At 36.2% G+C, this 23,991-nt stretch overlaps 2 protein-coding genes across 10 annotated transcripts in view; one reads left to right on the forward strand and one right to left on the reverse strand.

The window, feature by feature from the left end:
- LOC149102449 (uncharacterized) overlaps positions 1-14,030 on the forward strand; it is a 23,447-nt gene extending 9,417 nt beyond the window's left edge. Inside the window, exon 3 of the mRNA XM_089274636.1 lies at positions 1,763-14,030. Within this exon, the coding sequence (XP_089130762.1) occupies positions 1,763-1,986 (224 nt within the window). The 3' untranslated portion in view covers positions 1,987-14,030. The remainder of the gene's footprint in view (positions 1-1,762) is intronic.
- Positions 13,971-23,400, reverse strand: LOC110059414 (uncharacterized). Of its 9 annotated transcripts, none has more exons than XM_089274642.1 (5): positions 23,316-23,400; positions 23,156-23,206; positions 21,537-21,742; positions 20,839-20,916; positions 13,971-19,942 (listed from the first exon to the last, which is right to left on the reverse strand). In XM_089274642.1, the coding sequence occupies exon 5, from the start codon at positions 19,845-19,847 to the stop codon at positions 19,419-19,421; it is 429 nt and encodes a 142-aa protein (XP_089130768.1). In that variant the 5' UTR covers positions 19,848-19,942; positions 20,839-20,916; positions 21,537-21,742; positions 23,156-23,206; positions 23,316-23,400; the 3' UTR covers positions 13,971-19,418. The 9 variants fall into 9 exon arrangements, with proteins under 9 accessions (XP_089130768.1, XP_089130769.1, XP_089130765.1 ...); XM_089274643.1 differs by having other exon boundaries at positions 13,971-19,910; positions 21,637-21,742; positions 23,152-23,206; XM_089274639.1 differs by having other exon boundaries at positions 21,637-21,742; positions 23,152-23,206.
- Positions 23,401-23,991: the final 591 nt, after the last annotated feature.

Below are 23,991 nucleotides of genomic sequence, written 5' to 3' on the forward strand. Positions count from 1 at the left end.
CTCGTTTTGCTCTCTGCCCTGCTAATCCGCCTGTTCTACAGGCTATGGGTCATGTAGCTAGCTTTCAGGTTAGCATTGTGGAATTTCCAAAGCCAAGAAGGGAGTTTAGATGAAGATGGAAGGGCATGGATATTTTCTGGAATCTGCATCCATTGCATGTATCTTCATTATCTTGAGAATTTGCATTCATTGAGCCTTCAAATGGTGTATTGAACACAGAATTCTGTAACAATATTCAAGAGTTCACACATGCACAGACTAGGACACTGTCCCTTAATATTAAATCAGGGGTTTCATTAGGTGCTGGGCAGCAGGCAAATTGACCGGCTGTCAGGATGATTTTGCCAGCCTGGTTTGACCATCTACGGAAAAGGTTTTCTTCTGACGAAGTTCAGTTGAACGAATTTTGCCTGCCTGTGAAAACCAGTTGCCCTCCTGCTGTAAATGTTAATGTAACCCTTGTTAACAACAAAATGCATTCATTCATAAATTTTCACTTGTGGTAGGGTAAATTGCAACACAGTTGACAAACCAGTTGATGCCAGAACTTGACAGAGAAATAAATGTAACCAAAGAGATGAAGGATTGAAGTGCTGGCACCTCACTTTGAATAATTAATGATCTGTCATATTGTATTTATTAACTGTCACTGTATATTTATTTTCCGTCACATGTGCTACATGTAACTGACTACAGTGGGTAACTCAACTGTGAAAACTTGCATCGACTTACATGCAAATTTGATCTTGACCAAACTGAGTGCAAGTCATCGCAGGTCAACGCAAGTGCACCCAAGGCCTGGCTAAACAAAGTTGCAAGTAGACCCAAGTTTTGAGCTTGCCTCTACCTGTGGGTCCATTTGGCCAGGGCTTTAGTTTTGGAATGTCGCTACTTGCAGCATTTGTTAACAGCCAGTAATTGCTACTTTCATAGGGGATCATTACCTTAAGTTAATTATTTTGTGTAGGTTATAGTGACTACATGTATAATGTACATGTTTAATAAATCTTGCACAGAACTCAAATTATGCTTAATCCCGTGGTTATTGCCATTTTGTCATGTTAGTCTAGTACAGTGAAACCCCGTAGCAAAACGCCCATGCATTTTTCTCATAGAAAAACCCTCTATAAATGTGACCAGCCCTTTAATACGGCCAACTGCCACATTTTGAAAACCCAACCTGTATAATCCTTTACAATCTTACCCTGTTTAAACAGCTACTGGGACTTCAAGTTATATGGTAAATGGTTTAAACCTAGGATTATCAGTAGTTTGTATAACGTGATCGTCTGGGTGAGGGTTATGTTCATCTAAAGTTCCAATCTAAATATATTGTATGAACTGATTGAAGTTTCTGAGATTGTTTTAAAATTCTATCTGCATTCCAGCTGTTTATAAAAGAACAGTGGTTCAAAAGTGCAATTGTGATATTAATATCTGTTACTTCTGTTAAGACGTCACTCAATTTAGGCCAGTCATGAAATTTGACCCTACCCCATTAATACGGTCAACCTGTTAATATGGCCAAATTTTCATGGCCCGTTCGTGACCATATTAATAGGGTTCCACTGTAGGTTGCTGGGATCCATTTATAATCCTTGGTGAAGTAAGTTACTGTTTGAGTAGAGTGCTGTGTTCAAGATCATAACTCAAGTACTTTGGGAAGGCTTCTTAATCTGGGAATCATTTCACCTGGTGTTATGCCACTACATCATAAACAGTTGTACAGTATCTAAATTTTTCTATTTCTTCTTTTTAACAGCTGAAGACAAAATACCTGAGGACAAGACAGGAGGAGAGTACTATCCACACGCTTATTCTAGAATGATAATTTCTTTTTTTTTTTGCAATCCAGGACCAGGTAAACACTTGTGCTCTTATGCAATGATCAACTTAAAACTTAACCTGGTTCCTTCAGGGGAATCCCCCAAAGGCATGCCTACAGGGTACCCAAGTCATCAGATTCTACAGCAGAAAAAGAATTAAAATGCACCACTTTTTTTCCTTTTTAAATTAATGCACTATTATTATAGGATCCAAAATAGTCAGGGAAATTTTTGTTTTTCAAAATCAGGGAAAGTTCAGGGAATAAATGGAGAAAATGGGAAGGTTCCCTTTTGTAAAGGTTCCCTTTTGTACTGTACCTTAAAAAAAAAGTAGGCTCGCAAAGCGTGCATGTGGGTACTGCTTAACAGTTTATGCTTAATGCAATCAGAGCAAAGAAATTACAACCTAATGAAGTGGACATAACGATCTATTAAACATGGTTATTTTGACAGGAATAGCATTCTTTATCAGGTAATTAAATTTCTAACATGTTTCTTGAGTAGTTCAGAGGGAAGACAGTGTGCAACAGCAGAATGATCCAGTTGTGCGTATGATTGAATCCAATGTTCTTGAACTGAACATACACTTAATCGCATACATGTGTTTGAAGCTCTTTTAGCTTTTCTTGTGATCTAATAAATAAAGCATATTGGTTATTAACTGTAACAATTTTTCAACTCAAATTGCCATGCAGCATACCAGGAAATGCAAAGCTTCTAGCGCAATGGTGCATAGCTATAGAAAGGTCCCCCATCCTAGTTTTTTGTAATTGATATAGATGCCATTTGATGAATAATCAGTTGTTTGAAAATGACAGTCAAACATTCAGCAGCTCTGAAGCTCTAAGTACCGTACAGTGTCAAATTATTTAAGAGCATATCTCACTCGCTATGTGCTTGCTACTACCCCAAGTCAAATGATGCTCAGTGGTCCCTGTATATGACATTGTAAATACAGTAAAAACCCGCGTGTAAGAACCTAGGGATTTAAGAGCCTTCAGGCAGAAATTTGCTTTTTTAATACCCCAAAATATAAGAACCTGTTTAGCCAAACAAATTCCAACAGGTTCTTATATGTGGGTTTAACTATTTAATTTCTATATTTTTTTACCAAAAACCAAAAAGGTGATCGAGAGTTTAGAAAATTGAATTGTTCTTGATGGAAAGATACATTTTATATACAGTACTGTATCATTGATCAATTAGTGTTTTAGGACTTTTGGCAACATGGGTACATTAATAAATATTTATAATGAAGAACAGACCAGATTTTATACTATTTTCTGATAATCAACAACAATGTCTGCTCTGTAGAAATTAGGAACCTAATTAAGAACCTACTTAGCCTAAACTGTCAATAAGTACCCCATAATACAAGAACCTGTTTTGCCAAACTCTGAAAAAAGTAGGTTCTGACACGCAGGTTTTTACTGTATCTGTCATGCAGCTTACAAGATGACTTTGTCACTGACTGTACACCTAAAGGTTTTGATTGAAAAATATTCTAGTGGTTGGTTTTCAATACAATCAGTGACTTTATCTGCTACCTTGTATAAAAATGTGTTCATAGTTGTATCAAAGATAGGGTAAATGTACAGTATCTGGTTCAAGTCATTGGTAAGGACTAATATATTCTATTACTGATGTGTCTAGGAGCTTATTAACCAAAACTGGTTAGCTTGCATTTATGACACTTTGCAACATTATTAACAACTATCTGGATCTTTGTTTTACACATCAGACAACTATCACATAAAGTTGATTTATGATTAGTACATACTATTTGGCATGACAGAGGCAACAACTTTACCGGATAATTCTTGGTGTCCAGGTGGTTCAATACTATTTGTGATCACATCCGCTTGCTTTACAGTACTGTTTGATGGTACATGTATTCACTGTATGCAGTGAGATATGTCTTATAATTAAAACTATGCATATTATAACTAATGCCTTCAGTGATGTAAGACTTTTGTATCTGTAAATTTACCATGTGTTAAGTGTTTCATCTGCAATGTCAAAATCAATCTTCATTAGCCTTTCCCCTCTAACATTAATTCTTTTACAATCACCTTTTAGTAGGATCTTAGCCTTTACTGATATAGCCTGGAAGCCAGACATTCGTTGAAATTGAGAAATGTTAAAGGGCATCTGTGAAAAGGAATTGTCATGTTACTAATTAAAAACATGTGGTGTTATTCAAGATATTGTTCTAACCAGTTGTGTACACCTGAAATGCTCTTCGTCTACCTATGTTTTCTTGGACATTATCCCAATTTACTGGCATTATCTTATCTTGCATTTCTTTGAGGCTAGGATGCTTTTCTTCTATTACTTTAGCTTTTGTGAGCAAAGTTTACACTTGGAATTCAAAGTAGGAGCTTCCTGTGCTAGTGCTCTGTCAATAATTTTGCAGATAAAGCCACAAATTTGGATGTTCATCAGTTTCCCTGTAAAAATAAAATAGAATTGATTAAGAATATAGTATCAAAGGAATGCTAGTGATGATGAAATGTGATTTGATGTGATGCATGATTTACTATGGAACACTGTAATGAATACTGACTCAACTCAATCACTGGATGGTTGGGCATTCAAGGAAGCTACATTAGAAAATAATATCAAGAAATTTGTTGATTTTGGCTGCTGAGATTGATTACCGTATGTATAAATCACTGAGCACCAGTAGCAAAACATGCTTAAATTGTTCACAAAAGCAGTGCTGAGGCATATCATTTGGGTTATATATTTACATCAGTAAGTTATTTGACGTTGTAGTGTACAATATCCCCTCAACATTTTCAAGTGTTGTACTCTGTCAAGCAAAAAATGTGTAAAGATTTTTACCATCGAACAACCCTTTGTTACCCTTTTTACCAACATAATAATTTTCAAGTGAGAGTCAATGAAATTACTGATACCAGTTTACAGAAGAACAGTGTTGCAGGGATTTTAAGTAGTATGTGTCAGTCTTGTCCATGGTTAAGAGCAATGCTTCATTTCTCTAGAATTTTCATTGCAACTAATTCTTTGTTTTGCAAAAGAAGTTTGTATAACCATCGCAGTTCTCATTTGCATGTACCCATATCACTGTAATGCACTTGGTTACATTCTGGCCATCGCACCAATATTCCAGGATGTGCTAATTGTTTAGAGTTTTTACCTCTAAATATAATCAACAGTCTATAACTGATACTATGTTGACATCAACTGACATTTTTATAAGAAGACAACAAGTGCCAGAATATACATTGGCTAGCTAAACATTGCTCCGACAGAAGTTAACACCAGTAGGCATTTCACCTTCGTGCTTACTTTATTCGTTTTCATCACCTAGCATTTTTTTTATGACTCAACATTTTTGCTATTTGCATTTATTGTTGCTCATAATTGATTACCGCATAACTTATGGGATAATCAATTATGAGCAATAATAGATCCCAAGATCTGCCACTGTTAATCAATTGCAATTATTTTGCAAATATTGAACACCTGTGCAATTAATTCCAGTTTCCAAAATGACAGCTTGTATCATTCTATAACTGATTTGCTATTGCTGGCTCTAAGTAAGAAGTTTCCCATTCCTCCTACTTCTAGTGACCTTAATCCAAGTCTTGGCCACCTTTCATTCAACACTGAGTCAGTGTAAAACGTAGACTGTGGACTGCAGACCAGGGGTAAAATGCAGACTGCAGACTTTTTAATTATATTTTGTGCTATTTCCATTATAGAGTGCTAACCGTAAACAGGATTATTCAGGCTAATCATAGTGAAAGTCTACACTAACCCTAACCCTAAGTCTGAATATCACTCTGGTTAGATTGACCATGACTCTGGTTAGCCTGAATATCACTTAGGTTAGCCTATTAATAACACATTGGTTAGCCTGTTTACGGTTAGTTATTGATGATGGAAACGGTAACACAATTCAGTTAAAAAGTCTGCAGTCTGCAGTCAACATTCTGCGTTTAAATACACCGATCGATTTAACACTGAATTAGAATAAGTGCTATATATTCCTCTAGAAGAAGCAGTTACTTGTTGCAGGACTGGGATTTGACACAAAGACATGTTCCTGTGATGAATTATATGACACTATAAATAGGTTTTAAGCACATGTCAGTGTCCAGCAGGCTATTTTGCTTCGCATGTACAGCATCATAACAACCATGGATATTGTACTATTGCTCTGTGTTTCACTACTACCAGTGATCTACATCTAGTCACCTGAAGGGATTTTTGTTTCCCAAAAGAAATACTTTTGTGTCTCTAAAGACACATTTGTTCTCCAAAGGGAATTCACGTTTCCAAAGGCTAGAGTTTTTTGGTTTGTGTCTCTCAGGACAATATTTTGATCTACAAAGGGAATTCATAGTTTCCTGGGGGAAAATATCGAAACAGTTTCCCGAGGGAAAATTTCTTAACCCTGAAAAGGGTTATTCCACAATGCTAAGCTGGACAAATCAATCAGCTATCATGGCCGTCTTGCACGTATCAGCGATTCTGGGAATGTTTTCCTGAAGAAAATTCTATCCGCGCCTTCAAGTCGGAAGCCTAAAATCTTTTTACGAAGAAACACTGTGCACATTTGCTTGAATTCTGTGTCTGATTACTGGTCCAAAATAGGATAAACACATAAATACAGAGTATTGAAAACTTGAGCTCCCAACCAGAACTTTTTTGCAGAGGATGTAATTTGCAGGTTGCAGGTTGCAGATCAAATAATAATAAATTAATACCAGTAATAATCATGATCATAATCATAATCATAATCGTAATAATAATTACAGGAATCACAGCAAACTTGAGGGAATATAAATACATCTGCACTTGTGAATGTACGTACAAGCTATGAATGTCCCTCACCCATTGATAGTTCCACAGATAGTTCGAAAATAGTGCTGAACGTATTGTTAAGCAAGCAGAGTTATCTTCTCCCATTTGATTGGTTCATGGACATTATACAAGAAATTTGACTGGGCTGCGTAAAGGCTTGCACATACACTGAACTGCAAACATTTCCCTAACTTTAATTGGTATCAGTTAGAGATGATGTAAAATAAGGAATAAAAGATGATACTTAACCATGAAGGTGAACTTTGTTATCAAGGTTTATCACATTCTAGACATTCTAATTACTTTTTAAACAATCAGCACTACTTTGATTACAGTAGAACTTGGACTTCTTACAAATTCAACCTTGCAATGTTCGGCAACTGAAGATTCAAGTTCACGATAATTATTGTTGCTGTTGTAACCCTATTGATCTCGAAAATAATTAGCATAAAGTTATTTAAATTACCCAGACATTTGTGTAAATTAAGATTACTTTGCTGATGGACTTCATAACACCAATATAAACACCAGTGGAGAGTTGGTCATTAACTACTACAAGACAGTCTTGCCAATAAAACACTTCTGGGAATTTTAAATTTTAACATCCAGTATTTCTTTATTTATTTATTCGTATTAATTATTATCTGTATTTGACCTGTAACCTGCAACTGCAAATTACACCCTCCAACGTTTTCAATACATTGTGAGTGAGTAGTCGATAAAAACTTTTTGTGTCCGACACAAGTATTGACTGTAGTTTGAGGCATGTTTTCATGAGTCTGGGCTAACAAAGAATTTACAATAACTTGGAATGCATTCTTGTAATTAGCATTAAATAATGCTAAAATGGGACATTTTTAATGCCTCACTGCTCCTTAACGAGCATGGGCACCCCCTTTTTTTATTTTATAATTAAAGTTCTCATATGGTAAGTATTCAGTGGACAAAGTTTGAACAGAAATCTATTGGCAGTTTTATTTCAGGGGAATTACCTTAAGTAGTTGTCTTAGTGTAAAAGCACTGATGCTTTGAGAACCTGTCAAGCCATTATGAAAAGGTAGTAATCAGTGACTAATCAGTTATGGTGAGGTCTGATTCAATTGGTTTACTTTTGGGGAAGTTTGTGTTGAGGCTCATTGAAGAACATCATGTGAGTTCTGTTGAGGTCAAGAAATACCGTAGTGACTACTTTAGGGCCGAATAGTTGTTGGTGTAAGTTGAGTAGTGTCTGCTCTTCGTTAGTTTGGTGGTCACTTAATATTGAAAGTGTGTTGTACTATAGGTTTTAATTTGGTGTCAGTTCAGTATTTTGGTCTAGTTATTTTTTTTGTGGCTACTGTTGCTAGACAACACTAGCCACTATGTTATCATGTGTGTAAGTACGTAGAGTGTCCAATTTTCAGATTGTGTTCAGAACTTTTTGGTTGTCTGTAACTAAAGTCGAACGGAAGTTGGTCCGATGTTCAATAGTCACAAAATAGTCCAACGTATAAAATCCATTTCCTCTCGGTTTTACACAAACACTATAATAGAACGTCTGCTGGTCTCATTTCAGACTTACACGACACCGAACAACCAGCGAAGCCAAATCCTGCTCTCCAATGATCTAAACTTTTTAAGTTTGATTTTTACAGACAGCTGAATCCTTGTTAAAATATTGGAACCAAATTGTTTGCCATGGCTATCAAACTGCAAAATAGAAAAGACTACAGTGCAGCTGCCATTTTCCTTATTTATTCAATTTTCAACAATAGAAATCAGATCAGTCTTTTCTCATGCAAAGCTAAGTTGTTTTTTAAAGTTGTTTTTCGGTAAATAGTGTGCAATAATAAAAAACTGAAACTGACTGGAAAAACATTTGGGCTGCCCCAGTTCGTTGATGAGCTATAGCCATTTTTCAATTGACAGAACTCAATATCAAGGCAAATCCACCATGTTTTCAATGTGCGTGTGCACGAACGCGCGCTAATGGCGCCATAAATTATGCGCAGTAAGGATGCACAATGCAAATGTGAGGAATCACCTTAATGACACTTGGCAACACTTTTTTTCTTTGTGTTTGGCAACTTGACAGTTGTTCCTTTGGGCACCTCAGAATGGGACATACTGTTATATATTCCTCAATCCCCTCTCTTCACTCTCCAAACTTCTCATGATTCACTATTTTTTCCTCAGGGTTCACCAGGTTAAGGATTAGTTTTGAGTTGATCATTACATTCCTTAATGTAAACCAAGTTCTGCTTTTAATTTTGAAATACCACAGACATGTAAATAATTTTAAATGATTTCATTGGCTCAGTAAATAAATTTGTTTTAAAGTGGATTACATTTCATTTGGTTATACTTTATGTCTTTACTGTATTTCCTCCTTGAAACCCTTGTTGGACTTCCTGATTTGTGCCCATACATGTATGTAAGAAGGGGAAACTGGCTTAATAGTAATATCAAATATCAAAACTGCAATTTGTAGGTTGAAAAGGAGATTTGGAATGACTTCCTTATTAGAATGGAGACTCCATATAATCAACCAAGTTCTGGGATTGTAGAAAACAATCAGATGATCTGTATAAATTTATCGTTGACACCACCCGGAAATTCTGTCCTTTTAGACCTCAACTGGAAGGGCTTAGAAATTTATGGCTGAAAGAGTGCTAAGCTGGTGTTTCACTGCTACACTGTAATATGATCACCCACCATATGGATCAAAACAAGAAAAAGAAAGAGATTGGGGCTAATTATACATGTAAGGGATACTGGATAAAAGGAGTTGAAAAGAAATTCTGACTAAAATTAATCATTTTTTAAACACCCCCTCCCCCTTCTCTCTCCCCTTCCAAAAACTTGAAGCAAACCGCAATCTTTCATCGTTGAAAAATTGTACTGGGGCAGGGGCTGGGTTGGTGTCCTTATACAGATGGGCCTGAGGATCAGTGGAATAGATTGTACATGTACCCCTGATTGGTTTCACATTCTAGACAACACCCTGCCATTTAGGTCGTTGAAGTCAAAAATAAGGGGGAAGGGAGAAGCATACTACAACAGGGCAATTTTGCCAGGTCATAGGTACATGTAACAAAGTACACCTGGGGGTATGTGCATTGTATGCTTTCTTGCCTTAAAACTACAAAACTTCAATTTCTCATAGTTGAAGGGTTGCAGATAAACTTTAAGGCAGGTTGTCAAGAAGGAATTCCATGGATCGGTCAATAATAAATCTTTGACACAGAGATGGTGTTGGAGGGGGGGGAGGGGAGGTGGGGCTGGAAGGTATAATTCTGCTTTTATCCCTGATAGGGGTACAACAAGTGAAAATAAATGGGCAGGCTGGACTCTTTACAGCGAGAAGGGGCCAACTGAGGAAATACAGTAATTTTTCAGGAGAGTGAACATTTCTGAATGTAGATGACTTATCATTTCATTTATTCTTGTCCTACATGTGCATGTATATTTTAAAATATTTCTGCAGTCCAATTGTAAAGAACATTTTTTTCCAAAAATTTCCTTTCTAGCTAGAGAAAAATGAAACTCAGTATCAGAAGTCAAGGGATTTTATTTCAACTTAAAAAAGGTCACTCCAAAAAGCTTACTTTTTTGTCTTCTCCTTTAGCAAGTAATCATTCAGGTTTTTCCTTTCACCGAAGCTTCAGCCTCTGAAGTGCCTGCTATCCTGAAGAAATTTGTCTTGAAAGAAGTGACTTCAGAGGCCGCCATTTTAAAACTGCATTTGACAGCCAGGTCGTCTTTATGTGACGTCATTCCATTCGACTTGAAATTGGCGGGAAGGAGAAAAACCTGCTACTGACTTGCATCAAAATGTATTTTTTCCAAGCAATTATCCACTTCACTATCTTCAATGCTATCATTTCCTAGTCTGGAGCAAGTTTGGCTCAAAATAATATGGCTCAAGAGCAGCCATAACCCAGAGTGGTGGTTAAAAGGCTTGTCGGAAGGCATTTGGACAAAATCTCTGGGACAGAATAATGCAACGGAAATGCAGCCTGGCTGCTGAGTACTATTCAAAATGACGGAAACGATGTCAAATTTTTGCATCCTTGGAGAGGAATTTCATAAGGAAAACCTGCACTTTAAAGGCTGAAACTTCGGTGATTTGCTAAGCTTAGTGCAAGGTTTTTATTAGGGTTGACAAAAAATATACTTTTTTATCATGACTGCAGAAATTCTCACGCGCTCATTGGCTAATTTTTTATTGTCAATAAGCGGACAGACACATGAATTTATAATTTATGCGATGCATCAACGAGCGAGAGCGGACAATTTGACAATTTGTTATCGTAAAAAACAAATTGATGTCAGTTTTTAATGTGTCTGTCCTGTTATTGACAATGAATTTCGTCATAACATTGTTAAAGTAGTTTGCAGATACACTCGGCTATCGCCTCATGGATCCACAGCTACTTTGACAATGTTATGACGAAATACATGATCAATAACTGGACAGACCCATGAAAAACTGACGTCAATTTGTTAAATTTACGTTTTTTGGAGTGACCGTCTCCTCTAACCATTTCAAAACAACAAAGAACAAGAGACTTCATTTTGTAGTCCAATGAATTTTCAATGACATTCTGAACACAAACTCTGCTGTTGTGGGCACATAAATTAATTGCGAAGAAAGAAACTGCTGAGTAACTGCTAAACTGAAGACTCCTTATCAAAACGTTTTAAGGACTGATTGATTTTAGCAGTGGTTGTTACAGTAGACAACTAGAATAAAATTATTGAGCAGCTAATATTTTTACTCTCTGAAAAGCTGTTTTACAAATTCTATGGCTTGTCTGAAAGTTTTTTTGAAGAATTCTTTGTTTATGTTTATTCACATTATTATTCATATTCTGCTCTGAGGTGTCATCCACTTTGAACAAATTTATTTAGAATGCATGTTATTTTTTGTGATGTCTTTTAGTTTTCAGTTGACCTCTGTTTGGCTATGCATGTCTGTGGCATTTGTAGTTACTGTGCAGTGGCCCATTGGTACAAATATGACTTCACCATTAAGTTTATTTATTAATACTTATCCCTTCAGCATGAGTTTGAAAAATATATATTTTGCAAGTTACACAAATCTGCAAAATACTTGGTGACGACTGGCAATAAAAAACTGTGAAATATTTTGCTTTTTTCAATCTGTTAATCACCAGTTAAGTGCAATATGCAAGTGTTAAAATGAATTGTTGATGAAGTAAAAACAAGTAACTGCACTTTGGTATTCAAAAGTCCTAGGGCAGGGGTACGAGTGTTTTCAAGTTACAAAATGTCAATTGTGTGTCCACTTGCTTTAAGAGATTTAGTTTCGATTTCTACTGAATTCCAATTCCTTTCACAATAAGGCTTTATCAAAACGAAGTATTGATCAGTAGAAAATGAAAATGGCGATTCCACTTTGCTATTCAGTGGTTTTATCGTTGGTTTTTTATGGAGTTCAAAAACGACTTGCGAACTTTCAAAAAGATTTAATTTTCATTTCATTTCATTTTGATTTCATGAATTTAGAAATCAAAATTGGGATTTCACTGTGTGATTCAGATATTTTATTTCTTCTGAAAACTAAACTCTCATAACTTTGTTTGAACTTTCGCTGAAGTGATAAGTACAAAATAAATGTCAATTACGTGTTCCATTTATTAATCCCTTTGAAATTAGGCTATGAAGTCTTGGTTGTTTTATGATCCGGAAGTCGCGGAAAATCCATGAAAATAATTACACCCCATTTGGGTTATGTTTTAACCATCATGGGCCATTGTAAAGTTAGTGATATGAGGGTACAAGGAAATCGCTGCTGAAATGCAATGTATGTTATGAAGCTCTCAGAACCACAAAGACGCACAACTTGAAGATATAGCTGTCTCTACATTTCGATACAATATAATCTCGACGTCATATTTACAGATTCTCTTGAAATATTGCAAAATTCTTTATTATAAATTAACACCTACAGAGAAAAAAATGGAAAAGGTGCTTAATTTTCTTGAGGATTTAGTCGTCTCTAAACATGGATACAGTTTAAATTGTAATTCATGTTAAAAGATTTTCTTGAACTACTTGACACTTCTAAAAATTATTTGAAAATTTACAATTACAAAGAAAGTTTAAAACATGCATTTAATTTCCTTGAGGATGTAGCCGTCTCCAAAGTTGGATACTATTTAATCTTTAATTCATGTTTTACAGAATTAATTGTCTTGAAATATTGCAAAATTTTTAAATTATTTGGAAATTTACTATCACAATTTAAAGTTGCGTCAAATTATCGTTGTTTTTGTAATCCCGTTTATAGTGCGTCTTTGTGTTTAATACCTCATTTCGTTGCTGTATTTGTGAGCCACAAAATGTGCTTAGTTGCTCAGTTTGGGAAATGGCTTCTCCGGATTACTTTTTTCTTCGGGATCAACGTTTTTGACGTCAACATCGGGCGAAAAAGTCATTGTCGCGTTCCGCGCGTTATTAAAAAATTAGCATTTTCTTTTACATGCTGAAATTTTACCGCAGATTTTCAAGGAGCTTCAGTGAGGTGCTACAGTAGTGAGCTACAGTGCAGATTTTCAAGAAGCTATAGTGCTACTTATTCGCAATTCGAGGGGATTTTCAGTCGTCCGTGCTTCTATTAAATTAGGACAGCCTAATTGGAGTCGACGATGTTATGCATTTTCGCGCCTGTGAATTGTCGAGATTTCTGTAACCAAATCAGCGTGACATGCGTCACGCTTACGTTAAGACGTTCTTTGACAGTTGCGCAAAGTGTCAATAGGGAAGGGCCAACTTATTTTTAAGTCGACCTCTTGAGCAACTAAGTACAGTTTGCAACTCGCAAATACCACAGCGAAAACGCGATAGAAGTACAATGAGAGTTTTATGGCAGACATTGTTTTAAGTAGTCGTTTTCTTAAAAGCAGAACTTGGTTTGTAGTCCTCTTATTCAGTGTAATCTCTTACGCAACTAATCTCTTAATGTTTTCGATGGCGGTGTGACAAATGCGTTGTATGAAACATTGGGTCGTTATCATACCGTGTAACGGACAGAATTTATGCGAAACAGTTGCTTCAGTAGTTGGAGAAAGTTGGAACTTAGTTCTACTTTCTGTAACCGTTGAAACGACTTGTTTGCAACGTTTTGTCCTTTGCGCGTTGTGTTACACGGCTTGATGTTTCATTTACTTGTCACGCCGTTTTCTGGAAGATTGCGGGACAGGTTGCGTGACAGATTACACTGTATATCAGGACTTAGTGATGGATACAAGTGTTTGTCTGGTTAGTTATGATGGATTGCTGGTAAAAACGACAACACGGAACTGTCTCTGTCTCTTTATTTGCGTTTTTGTGCTAAAAAAAATAAAAATCTAGCCAATCTTGTCCCTGCCTGTCGGGTTGTTTCCACTCTGCTCCGAGTTGAAGTGTTTGTTCTGTTCCTCATTATTATTCCAACTTTAAAATTCTGGTTTGTTTATCTGCCCCGCCATCTTTGATGACCACACTTGACCACTTAAATGATATGGCCGTTTGCTCCCAAGTGGAGATGGCATAATGAGGGAGGTACAAGTTTGCTCCCCATGCCTCCTCGGTTTCACTCAACTAAGTCATAATACCACACATTTGAATTGGAATTTTTATTAGCTTTGAGAGCCGTATATAGTGCATGAAAAGAATGCCAAAAAAGAATGCCAAAATAGTAAAATTTAAGATGCGTGTTCCATGCACTGTATCTAGAAATTTCCGTTGGAGGGAAAAGGAAAACAGGAACGCTAAAGTACAAGTCACGTTTAGTAATTTCCATGGATGTCGAAAAGAATCTAACGCAAAAAATCATTGATCTGACTTGCCGACCAAACCTCCTGCCGACTGTCCTGCCACAAACTTCACCAAAAGAACACAAGTCACCTGAAACTCTACATCCAAACTGATACAAGTTTAGGAATTTTCGCTTATGTTAAAATAAGATCAAAGTGAAAGCGAGGAAAGATTAGTAATTTGTTTTCTGGTTTAAGCGTATTTTGCTAAAGTAAATAAATACTAATGCGAAAGCAAACGGGCGATTTTCGTCCGCTCACATCACCTAGAACTGTGTTAACTTTATTTTGATATTTAATTTCAATTATTTAAAATCGATCGAGTCTAATTTGTACAAAAAAATCCAAAGATTTTTTGAACGAATCGTAGTTTCAATATTCATAGTAAATCTTATTAGATATTCACAGTTAAAATCGTCTTTAAAAAAGGCAGACACGGTGGAATTCTGAAATTTATCTGTGCTTTTGTTATTGTTAATCTTGGCTTTGTATAATATTAAACAACGCAGGATCCTCGGAAACTTAGGGCAGTCAGTCGGAAACCGAACGACAAAATCGACCCGACAAAAGGTTTTACCGCCTGGTTTACTTCGTCTCGTCACGATTAACTGCCGATACATCCCCGAGGATAACAACGAAGTTGAGAAACTATTAGAGAAAAAAACGATGAGAACGTTTCCTAGGTTTAGTTTGCTTAAGACGTAAAGATGAACAATTGCCCTACGAAATTAAAAAAAAAAATTATGCTTGGTTTTAGAAGTTGAATCTATAGTTTTGGTATGCAATATTGATAATTAGCTTAAAGTTATGTACTTATTCAAAAAATTAAGTTTTCGCGGTAAATCTGAGGTTTTGGAAATCAAAATGAGAAATTGGCCAAAGTTTAGTGAGAAAAAAAAAACTTAAATACCAACTTCAAGATTAAGTGAGTTAAAGAAGACAAGATAAACCCTAGACGTACAAAATTCATATCGAACTCTGGATATGTTTGGTTACAAAAAACCTTTACGAGGTCAGTTACACGTTTTGGGAGTCAAAATGAACAATTGGCCTACGCTTTGAACTTTGATCACGGAAAATGTAGCTATATGTTTAGTACCTAAGATTAAAATCCCCCAAAAAGAAGCCTCCTTCATAGGCGTTATTTGTATCATCACGCAACACTCAGGGAAGAAGTGTTGCGTGACAACCCAAGTAACGCCAGCGCAGGAGACTGCTTTTGAGTTCTTTTAGGTTGACTAGTTCCTGGAGTTAACCAGAAAAAAAAGCCAAAGTTGTAATTCCAGATAATTTTAATTTACATTTTAAGCGGTTAATGTTCTTAATTTTTCTTTGCACTGTGGACTGATAGTGTTAATAAATTCTGTTCTTAAGATAATTGTGACTAACTTATTTTTATTCGATACCTAATCTGTTTTTATCTTCAGAATTTACACGAAAAGAAATTTTTTTTAATCAAAAAAAGCCCTAAACGAGAATCAGCTTTTTCAGAAGAATCCCAGATGACTATCAGCTCATTCTAGTGTCGCTTGTGAAATTCCAGTCAAGCCAGATCAGTGACCTTCATTGTTCAAAACTAACCCCAACATCCTGGATGTACTAGCCATGAACTATACACTAAAGCACTACTATTTTACGTCCTCAACAACAGAAAAAGTCTAGAAACACTGATTGAAAACAAACATCTTTCAAGCCAATTGGAATAAAGGTGTGGTTTTCTGACTTTGTCAAGTAAAACAAAAAGACATAAAAAGCAAACCCTCGCCTTCCCCCATGATGTCATCTCCACTTGAGAGCAAACGACCACACCATCAAAGTGTCCAAGTGCCTCCATCAAAAATGAGCAGAACGGATAAACTCACCAGGTTTCTCAGTTGGAATATTGCAGAGAAACGTCAGAAACACCGTCCTCGGAGCAAGAGTTTCCACAACCTTGCAGGGACATCGATCGGCTAGATTTAAATCTGACCATTTGTGTTGTGTGCCGGTGTATGGGCCATCTCAGTTCCTGAAAATAATCTAAAATATACTAAGTTCAGTGGAAAATAACAAATCCACGAAGAAAAAATCTAACAAGCTCATTAGCACAGTAAAAAACTATTCACTTGTGTTAAAAAAAAATTGTACCCTAACTAACTAGTTCTGCTATTGAATTGATACTTAAGTAGTAATAACACTTAGACGTACTCAATCTGCCTTAGTTAAAACTTTTTGGAGAAACGTAGGATTAATAAGCCCGATTCCCGAAGTGGTTTTGAACTACTGAAAACTACTGAATCGAAACCCTTACGAAAATAACCATAAGGGTTAATTTTCTCTCTATTATACATGTACTATGATGCCAATATTATGGCTGACTAGGAACGCCCACTAGATCTGAAGGGTCTGTTCTACACCCCTGTTCTTCTAACTATCCCCACGTTTGGCCTATCTTTAACACATTAGTGTCAATGCTAATGTGAAGACCTTATGACACCAAAATTTGTAGTGTTTTCTTAGCTGAGTTAATTAGTAATTGTTTACTTCTGTGCTAATGAGCTCACGGCTGTGGTACCTTTAAACAAAGGAAGCAAAGAAATTATTTTTGAAAAAATATCGTTTTCTTTAAAACTGATCGAGAAAGAAATAACAATTTTACGTGACAATAAATGCATGTTAGTTATATAAATTTGTGAAATCCTACAGATTGGTATTGCATTGATTTCATAATTTCTTAATCCTACAATTGAATATACTTTAAGTGCATTATTTTGGAAAAACGGAGCTGAGAAGTTTTTGCAATACTGATCAAGTAATAAATAACAATTTCATATAACACTTAGTAAATTGAATAAATTTGTGAAAAGTAGCAGATTGGTATTGCATTCAATTAATAATTTCTTGATCAGCCAATCGAATTTACTTGCATTACCACAAAAGAGTAGTTCTAGGAAGCTTCCTTTGTTCAAAGGTGGTAAAATGACAATACTATAGTTTCAAGCACCATCATGCTATTGATCTTAACAAAAAAAAATCAGGGACAAAAATGAAAATGTTGCTCGCCCAAAGAAAATAATTGTGATCAGTGAGAACTGAATTAGCCAATGATTTTAGAGCATGATGCACGTTGAAACTACAGAAAAAAACAAATAAAATATTTTCTTGAATACAAGTTTCCTGTTGAGCAGCTACTTTCTCAAAACAAGTTTATTTGCATTACAAAAATGCATTTTAACTTTTCAAAGTGAATACAGGAAAAATTTTTCTCAAGAAAAGCAAATAGCTTGGCATTCTGGCAAGGGTATTTTAAGTACAACATACATGTATATTTTTTTTCAAAATCAGACATAAAAATGAAGAGAACCTTAAAAGGTTTCTTATGTTGATGTTGGCAAAAGATATTGTTTTTCAACTCCAAATTAAATTTAAGATTTCCAGGAAAACCAATGGAAGTGAACAGATTTCACCATAAAGCTACTCAATAGGAATCTTGCGAGAAGGAGAAACTAGGTTTTCATGAGCAAATAAGTGGCTTCTGTAAAATCAAATTTACTGTTAGTAAGGATTATATCCTGCTGTCCAACTTCTTTAGTGGTACACCAAAATGCCTGTACATATATCAAAAAAGTGTAACTTCAATTTGTTTTTAGGAACTGAAATAAATTGTCGTTAGAACTCAATAGGAATATTGTTAGCTTTGCATTTACATGTAAGAGCATCCTACAATTTAAAGATGAGATTTTTTTAATGAGCACTCAAAATGTCTGTACAGGTGTAAAAAATAAATAAAATGGTAAATAAGTTTTGACTGTAATTTGTAGTAACGGAGGCTTTGGACAAACAATTAGGAATAAAAATCAGTGATAATAATTTTGAATGACCTTTTGATGACTCATCCATCATTTTCAAATTCGCAAAACTAAAAGTCCGATTCTTATGAGTTCTTTATATACTAAGAATGCCTGTGAAAGTCTGCATCTGATTAAAAACTCTACAATGTGGAATGCAGAGAGTGTTAATTAAGAACTAAATAGTTATGCTTTGATTGAGTCAGATTGAGTGTTCCATTTACTTGCTTATTTTCTTGGATAAGGAGCATTTCATAAAATATTTCTAATTGAAATATATTTTAGTTTATTTTCTGCATGGGTTTTTTAAATTTCACTGTCCCTTTCTGAATTCGACAATAATATTGCAAAAATTTACTTTTTAAGGCAATGTTGAACAAAATGTCAGCTCTTTTTTGTTTTATGTCTGTACGCATGAAAATACAACAGGAATTACCAAACTTTTAATTCACAGAAACAGATTTTACCATAATTGAGTTTCAGTTAATTTTTCATGATGATTGCTATTGGGATAATTCCCCACTCTGATATAATGAATTGTATGGAAAATGTGATAAGCAAGCCACTTATTTGCAAATGAATGACACCCACACAACACACTGGTCAGTTCAATACTCTGTTTACATGTTTGCTAGTTACATGTGCGTCAAACTGGTATTGGAATACAATGTTAAAGATCTTCAAATTGCAACTTGATAAATGTAAAGATTGGTAATTGCTATTTCAGTTAGCTGCATATCCTGGGCTTTTTATATATCTTAACCACTAATTGAGTTATTGAGTGATTTTTTGATTAATTAAATGACTGGTTGATTGATTGATTGATTGATTGATTGATTGGTTGATTGATTGATTGATTGATTGATTGATTGACTGACTGATTGATTGATTGATTGACTCGGGAATTTCCCTGTACCTGTGATTAAAAAAGAGATCTTTGAAAAAGACAGAAACTATATAAAGCTTCTTCCCAATTTGTGCACATGTACCTAGGAAATGAAGAGAGAGTAATAAATTGGTATAATTACAAATGTTTACCTTGAGTAATCAAAGAATTTTTCATCTCAATCAACCCACAGTAATGTGTCGCCAATTTTGTTAAATTGGAATTTGGAAATATTGGTTTTTCAGGAGTGAGGGAAACCAGAGTACCTGGAGAAAAACCCTCGGGGGAAGGTGCACTGCGCCATCTCTGCTGCCAGTAATATCTCATATACCTTAATATATCTATAATTCAACTTATGAAAGTTCGTCATCCAAGACTTGCTTTCATCCACTGTCCTTGATCCCCAGTTGTCAGTCCTCAGTCCTATAATTGCTCCATGATCCTCTGTTCTGAGTCCTTGGTCCTCTGTCCTGGGTCCTCTGAGTTGGGTCCTCTGTCCTAGGTCCTCTGAATTGGGTCCTCTGTCCTGGGTCCTGGGTTCTGGGTCCTCTGTCCTGGGACCTCTGAGTTGGGTTCTCTGACCTGGGTCCTCTGTCCTGGGTTCTCTGTCATAGGTCCTCTGTCCTGGGTCCTCTGTCCTGGGTCCCTGGTCCTTGATCCTGTGATCCATGTCTCTAACAACTTGCCTGCCTGGGGGGGCACTGCCATATATGGGCTATATAGGTATGTGCCGCTGTGAAGGGTATGGTTTTCAAGCAGTTTACTCTAGGATAGGGTATATAAATTAGAGCGTTTGGGTCTAGAATAGGGTATAATTTTTCACAAAACTGACTAGTTGGTTGAAGATGTTATCTAGACAAAGGAAACCAGGAATTGTCACTCAAAAATATAAAAAAATTAAATCGGCAATTTTAAATTTATGCAAATCAGCCTCAACAGTGTCGATAGACGGGGGATTTGGGGAGTTTGCTCTAGTATAGGGTGGCAAAAATTCAGCTGAACTAGCTCTGGTATAGGCTAAGGGTTCCAGGGTCCCAGCGGCACACCCCCACCCAGAAATTCCCAAAGTACCCCTCCCAAATCCAATATGTAACTAGTAAGTATTTTGTACATGACTTTTGCTAAACTTGCATAAAAACAATGTGCAAATAATTATTTTCTCTTAAAATTTTGCTTCAGAGTCTTAAGAATTTCACTCCCTCATAAAGGACCACCCAAACATTTCTACTCCACCAAAACAAATTCCTCTAACAATCAATCAGTGTTTTTGCAGCACAATGTTAGCCTTGAGACTGCAAGAAAAGGCATTTCTTAGTAGGATAAATGATTCTGAACCAGACATTAACTCTGAAGCCATAGGTAACAAATTCTGAATCATTCCAAGGAATAATATTGACCCAGGAGTAAATAAGCTTGAAAGAGAAACTTAAAATCTTCTGAACTGGGGGACATCTCAATGAAATAAAAACTCTTCTCTGCTCATTACTCTCCTCATTATGACAACATAAAATTTAACTAGTTGCATATACATTACTTGCAAAAAATTTTGGACAATGTAAATTTCGGACAAAGAAATGTCCAAAAATACAACAGTCTGAAATTTGTAAGTGCTTGGAATTTTAAGGATCCAAAATATTTACAGTACAGTATGAAGCACATACTTTCTTCTTGGACAGCGCCATCACATGCTTGATGAAGCAAGAACTTGAATTACTGGATTTGCTTGTTCTTTTTATCACCTGAAAGGAAATTTTTGTTTCTTATTATTATTATATCTTTTATGAGAACATACATGTAATGCAGATCAATTCCATACATTTTCCTGTCTGATTCAAGTTTTGAAGGCAAACATTTAACTAAGCTATGTTCTAACAAAGCATCCTACAATTAAACGTCCAAACTTGTTGAAAGTAATGTACCTTTGGTAATTATTAAATCAAAATTAATGCTTATCAAAAACATGTCACTGTGAACCCTGCAAATAACAATAAATCATCGGACTTAGCCTGGTTGGACACTCTGACTGGGCATTTCTGCTACAATAAAAGCTACTAGTAGTTGTAGATTAAAGAGTGTGTTCGAGTTTTGGTAGGTTTGGTATGTTAAAAAACAAAAATTCGAAGAACAGCATTGTGTGACTGAGCTGTTAAGTAGATGTGAAATTGACCTTCCTTCAGTGGGGCAAAAACAAATGAATTAATCACAAAGCACGTACACATGAGAGGGTTCATTCTCATTTATACATGTAATACATGTAAACTACATACTTGTATATAAATGTAATATTAGTTATGACCGGTCAGTAAAAAACACAGATTGCAGTCGGTAGGCCGCATTTAGTCCAGTCCGCATTTTATACCTGATCCATTAGTCCATGTGTTATACCTAAGTCCATAGCCCGTAGTCCGCAGTCTGCAGTCTGTATTTATACTGACCATGTAATGGTACATTTTGCTGACCCCTAGTCCATGGACTTCCCCGATGGACCTGGACCATGGACTACTTGAATGGACTACCCATATATTATTTTCTTGCTGAGACAGCCTTACATGTACATATTTTGTCCTGCAAAAAGCAAAACGCAACCCTAAAATTACACTTTTTACAAATGCTAGCAAGCCAAAATAACAAGTGTGGCTGGAAAAGCTAACCCATAGTACTAAAATATCATCTTTTAGCAGCTATTCAGGACTGTCAGATTTGTATGTAATTTAAACCTGTATTGTCATCAAATTTTCAAAATTATATGCTTCAACAAGGTTGTGTCATGTCAAAATTTAGTTCAATTTCGTGGACCAATTTTGCAGTACATGGTTTACATGTATCTGTCGAAAAAATTTTACCAGTTAAAAGTATCCCTCAATCTAAGTTTTTATTGCAAATCTAGCTTATTCCCTGATATTTTGACCTTTCACACCGTGATCAAAATCTCCAACATTGATCCAGAAATGTTTGGCTGTAGGTCTAATTTCCTGTAAAACTGTCTTTAGGTCTCTAAGATCAGTTACTGTACTTGAAAATACATATCAGGCTGTAAACAAGCATTTTAAGCAGATGTTAATTTTGGATAAGAAATAATACATTTGGCGGTTGGTGACTCCAGACAACGCACACAACAAAACATCAGATATTATAGTTCACCACAAGCCTGCGCAGCAGGCATATAAAGGGGAGGGGGTGAATGGCATTAGCAAGAATGAATGGCATTAGCAAGAGCACACAAATGTCCAAAATGTTCAAATGTTGTTGTTTATAGTGGAAATTGCAGAAAATGTGTTCGGCCACCTTAAGAGTCAGTAGTTAAATAGGGTATCAAATTTTTGGTCAGGGCATTAATAGGATAAGAAAAATCATGGCAAGAAAAACGTTGATTTTGTTCTTAAATAGGGTAAGGATTTTTGGAAGTGCCCCCACCCAATTTTTCTCGGAGTACCCCCTCCCCTTTGAGCATGGGGAGGGGATGTGGTTGTTTCAAATTGACTGATAGAAATATGTACATTACAAGTAAAAGCATCTCAAACAAATTAATTTTCAAAACATATAGCAGTTTACACGTGTAAGCTTAATGCCATGCGTTGTCTCATTCCAGATACATTGCTCTAAAAGATCTCGTTATGATTAAACAAAGACAAATAATTCATCTGAGATAAAATTATTCACCTCCTAAGACAGGTATAGCCATTCTACGTCTTTCATCTTGTTCGCTGTGTGTGTGTGTGTGTGTGTGTGTGTGTGTGGGAGGGGGGGGGGGGAGGCAACACTCGCGAGAATACTGAAGATACCGTCAGTGGGGGGGGCAACACTCACGAAAATACACATATGGCGGGGTGGGGGGAGATACATGATGATGTTTCATGCAGAACGAAGCTAACTTAGAAGCAAGCTGAAATCCGATCAAAAGGGGAAGAACTACATATTACTACATTAACAATATAAATAAATCAAATATATTTTCTTTGTCCAAAAAGGTTTACCTACAATCCGAATCGCTCGCCAACAAAGTTCTCCGGGTCCAAGCAAAGTTCTTCTCTGAATATACAATAGGTACACTGATTAAGAGAGAGTCCATCATACGAAAAAAGCATGAAAGCACTTCAAGGAAAGGTACTAAATACACAGTGAATAAGTACAAATTAACCTTTAAGTCTGCCTTTTTTCAGCCTCGCTCAACTTTCGCGACGAACTGTTGTAAGTTGCAGAGAATGCTGGGAGCGTTCACTCATCTCGCGCGTTATCCGCGCGAGTTGTTGTCGTGACAATATTCGCGCGTAATCCATATTTGATACCCTATTTGCGACCAAAACGGCTGAAAATATATCCTTTGCGGCCGCATATACCTATCTCGCCCATATAAAGCCTGGTTCTCACATCCTGCCGACCTACCTGCAAGTATCGGTTTGGAAGGGCATGCCGTTCAACCCCCGCAGAGGGACTCCGATTTTTTTCATATTCGTGTTGGACTCTAGTAACTCTAGTACTCTAGTGACACGATTCGATCCATACTTACAGGTGGACTGGTTGAAAATTGCGCCCATTCGATTTCCACTTCGCGCAAATTTGAGTACGTCGGCGATCCATCGCAGACGCGCCGGGACCCACTGGAACAAATCACCGAAAATTCTCACTTACAACCGGCGGCTACGTCGCAGGTAGGTCGGCGGATTATGAGAACCACCTTGCCCTTCCAAACCGAAGCTCGGAAATGTGACCACTGCGCTACAGGGAGGACTCCTTGAATTGGGTAGCAAATTTAACGCTAACTATATGCACATCAAATGTAGTTTTTATTGACAGGCTAATCTTGCATTGGGAAA

The sequence above is a fragment of the Orbicella faveolata genome, unplaced genomic scaffold, assembly GCF_042242905.1.
Source record: "Orbicella faveolata isolate gen_17 unplaced genomic scaffold, um_ofav_v1 contig_36, whole genome shotgun sequence".
NCBI classification, from domain to species: Eukaryota; Metazoa; Cnidaria; class Anthozoa; order Scleractinia; family Merulinidae; genus Orbicella; species Orbicella faveolata.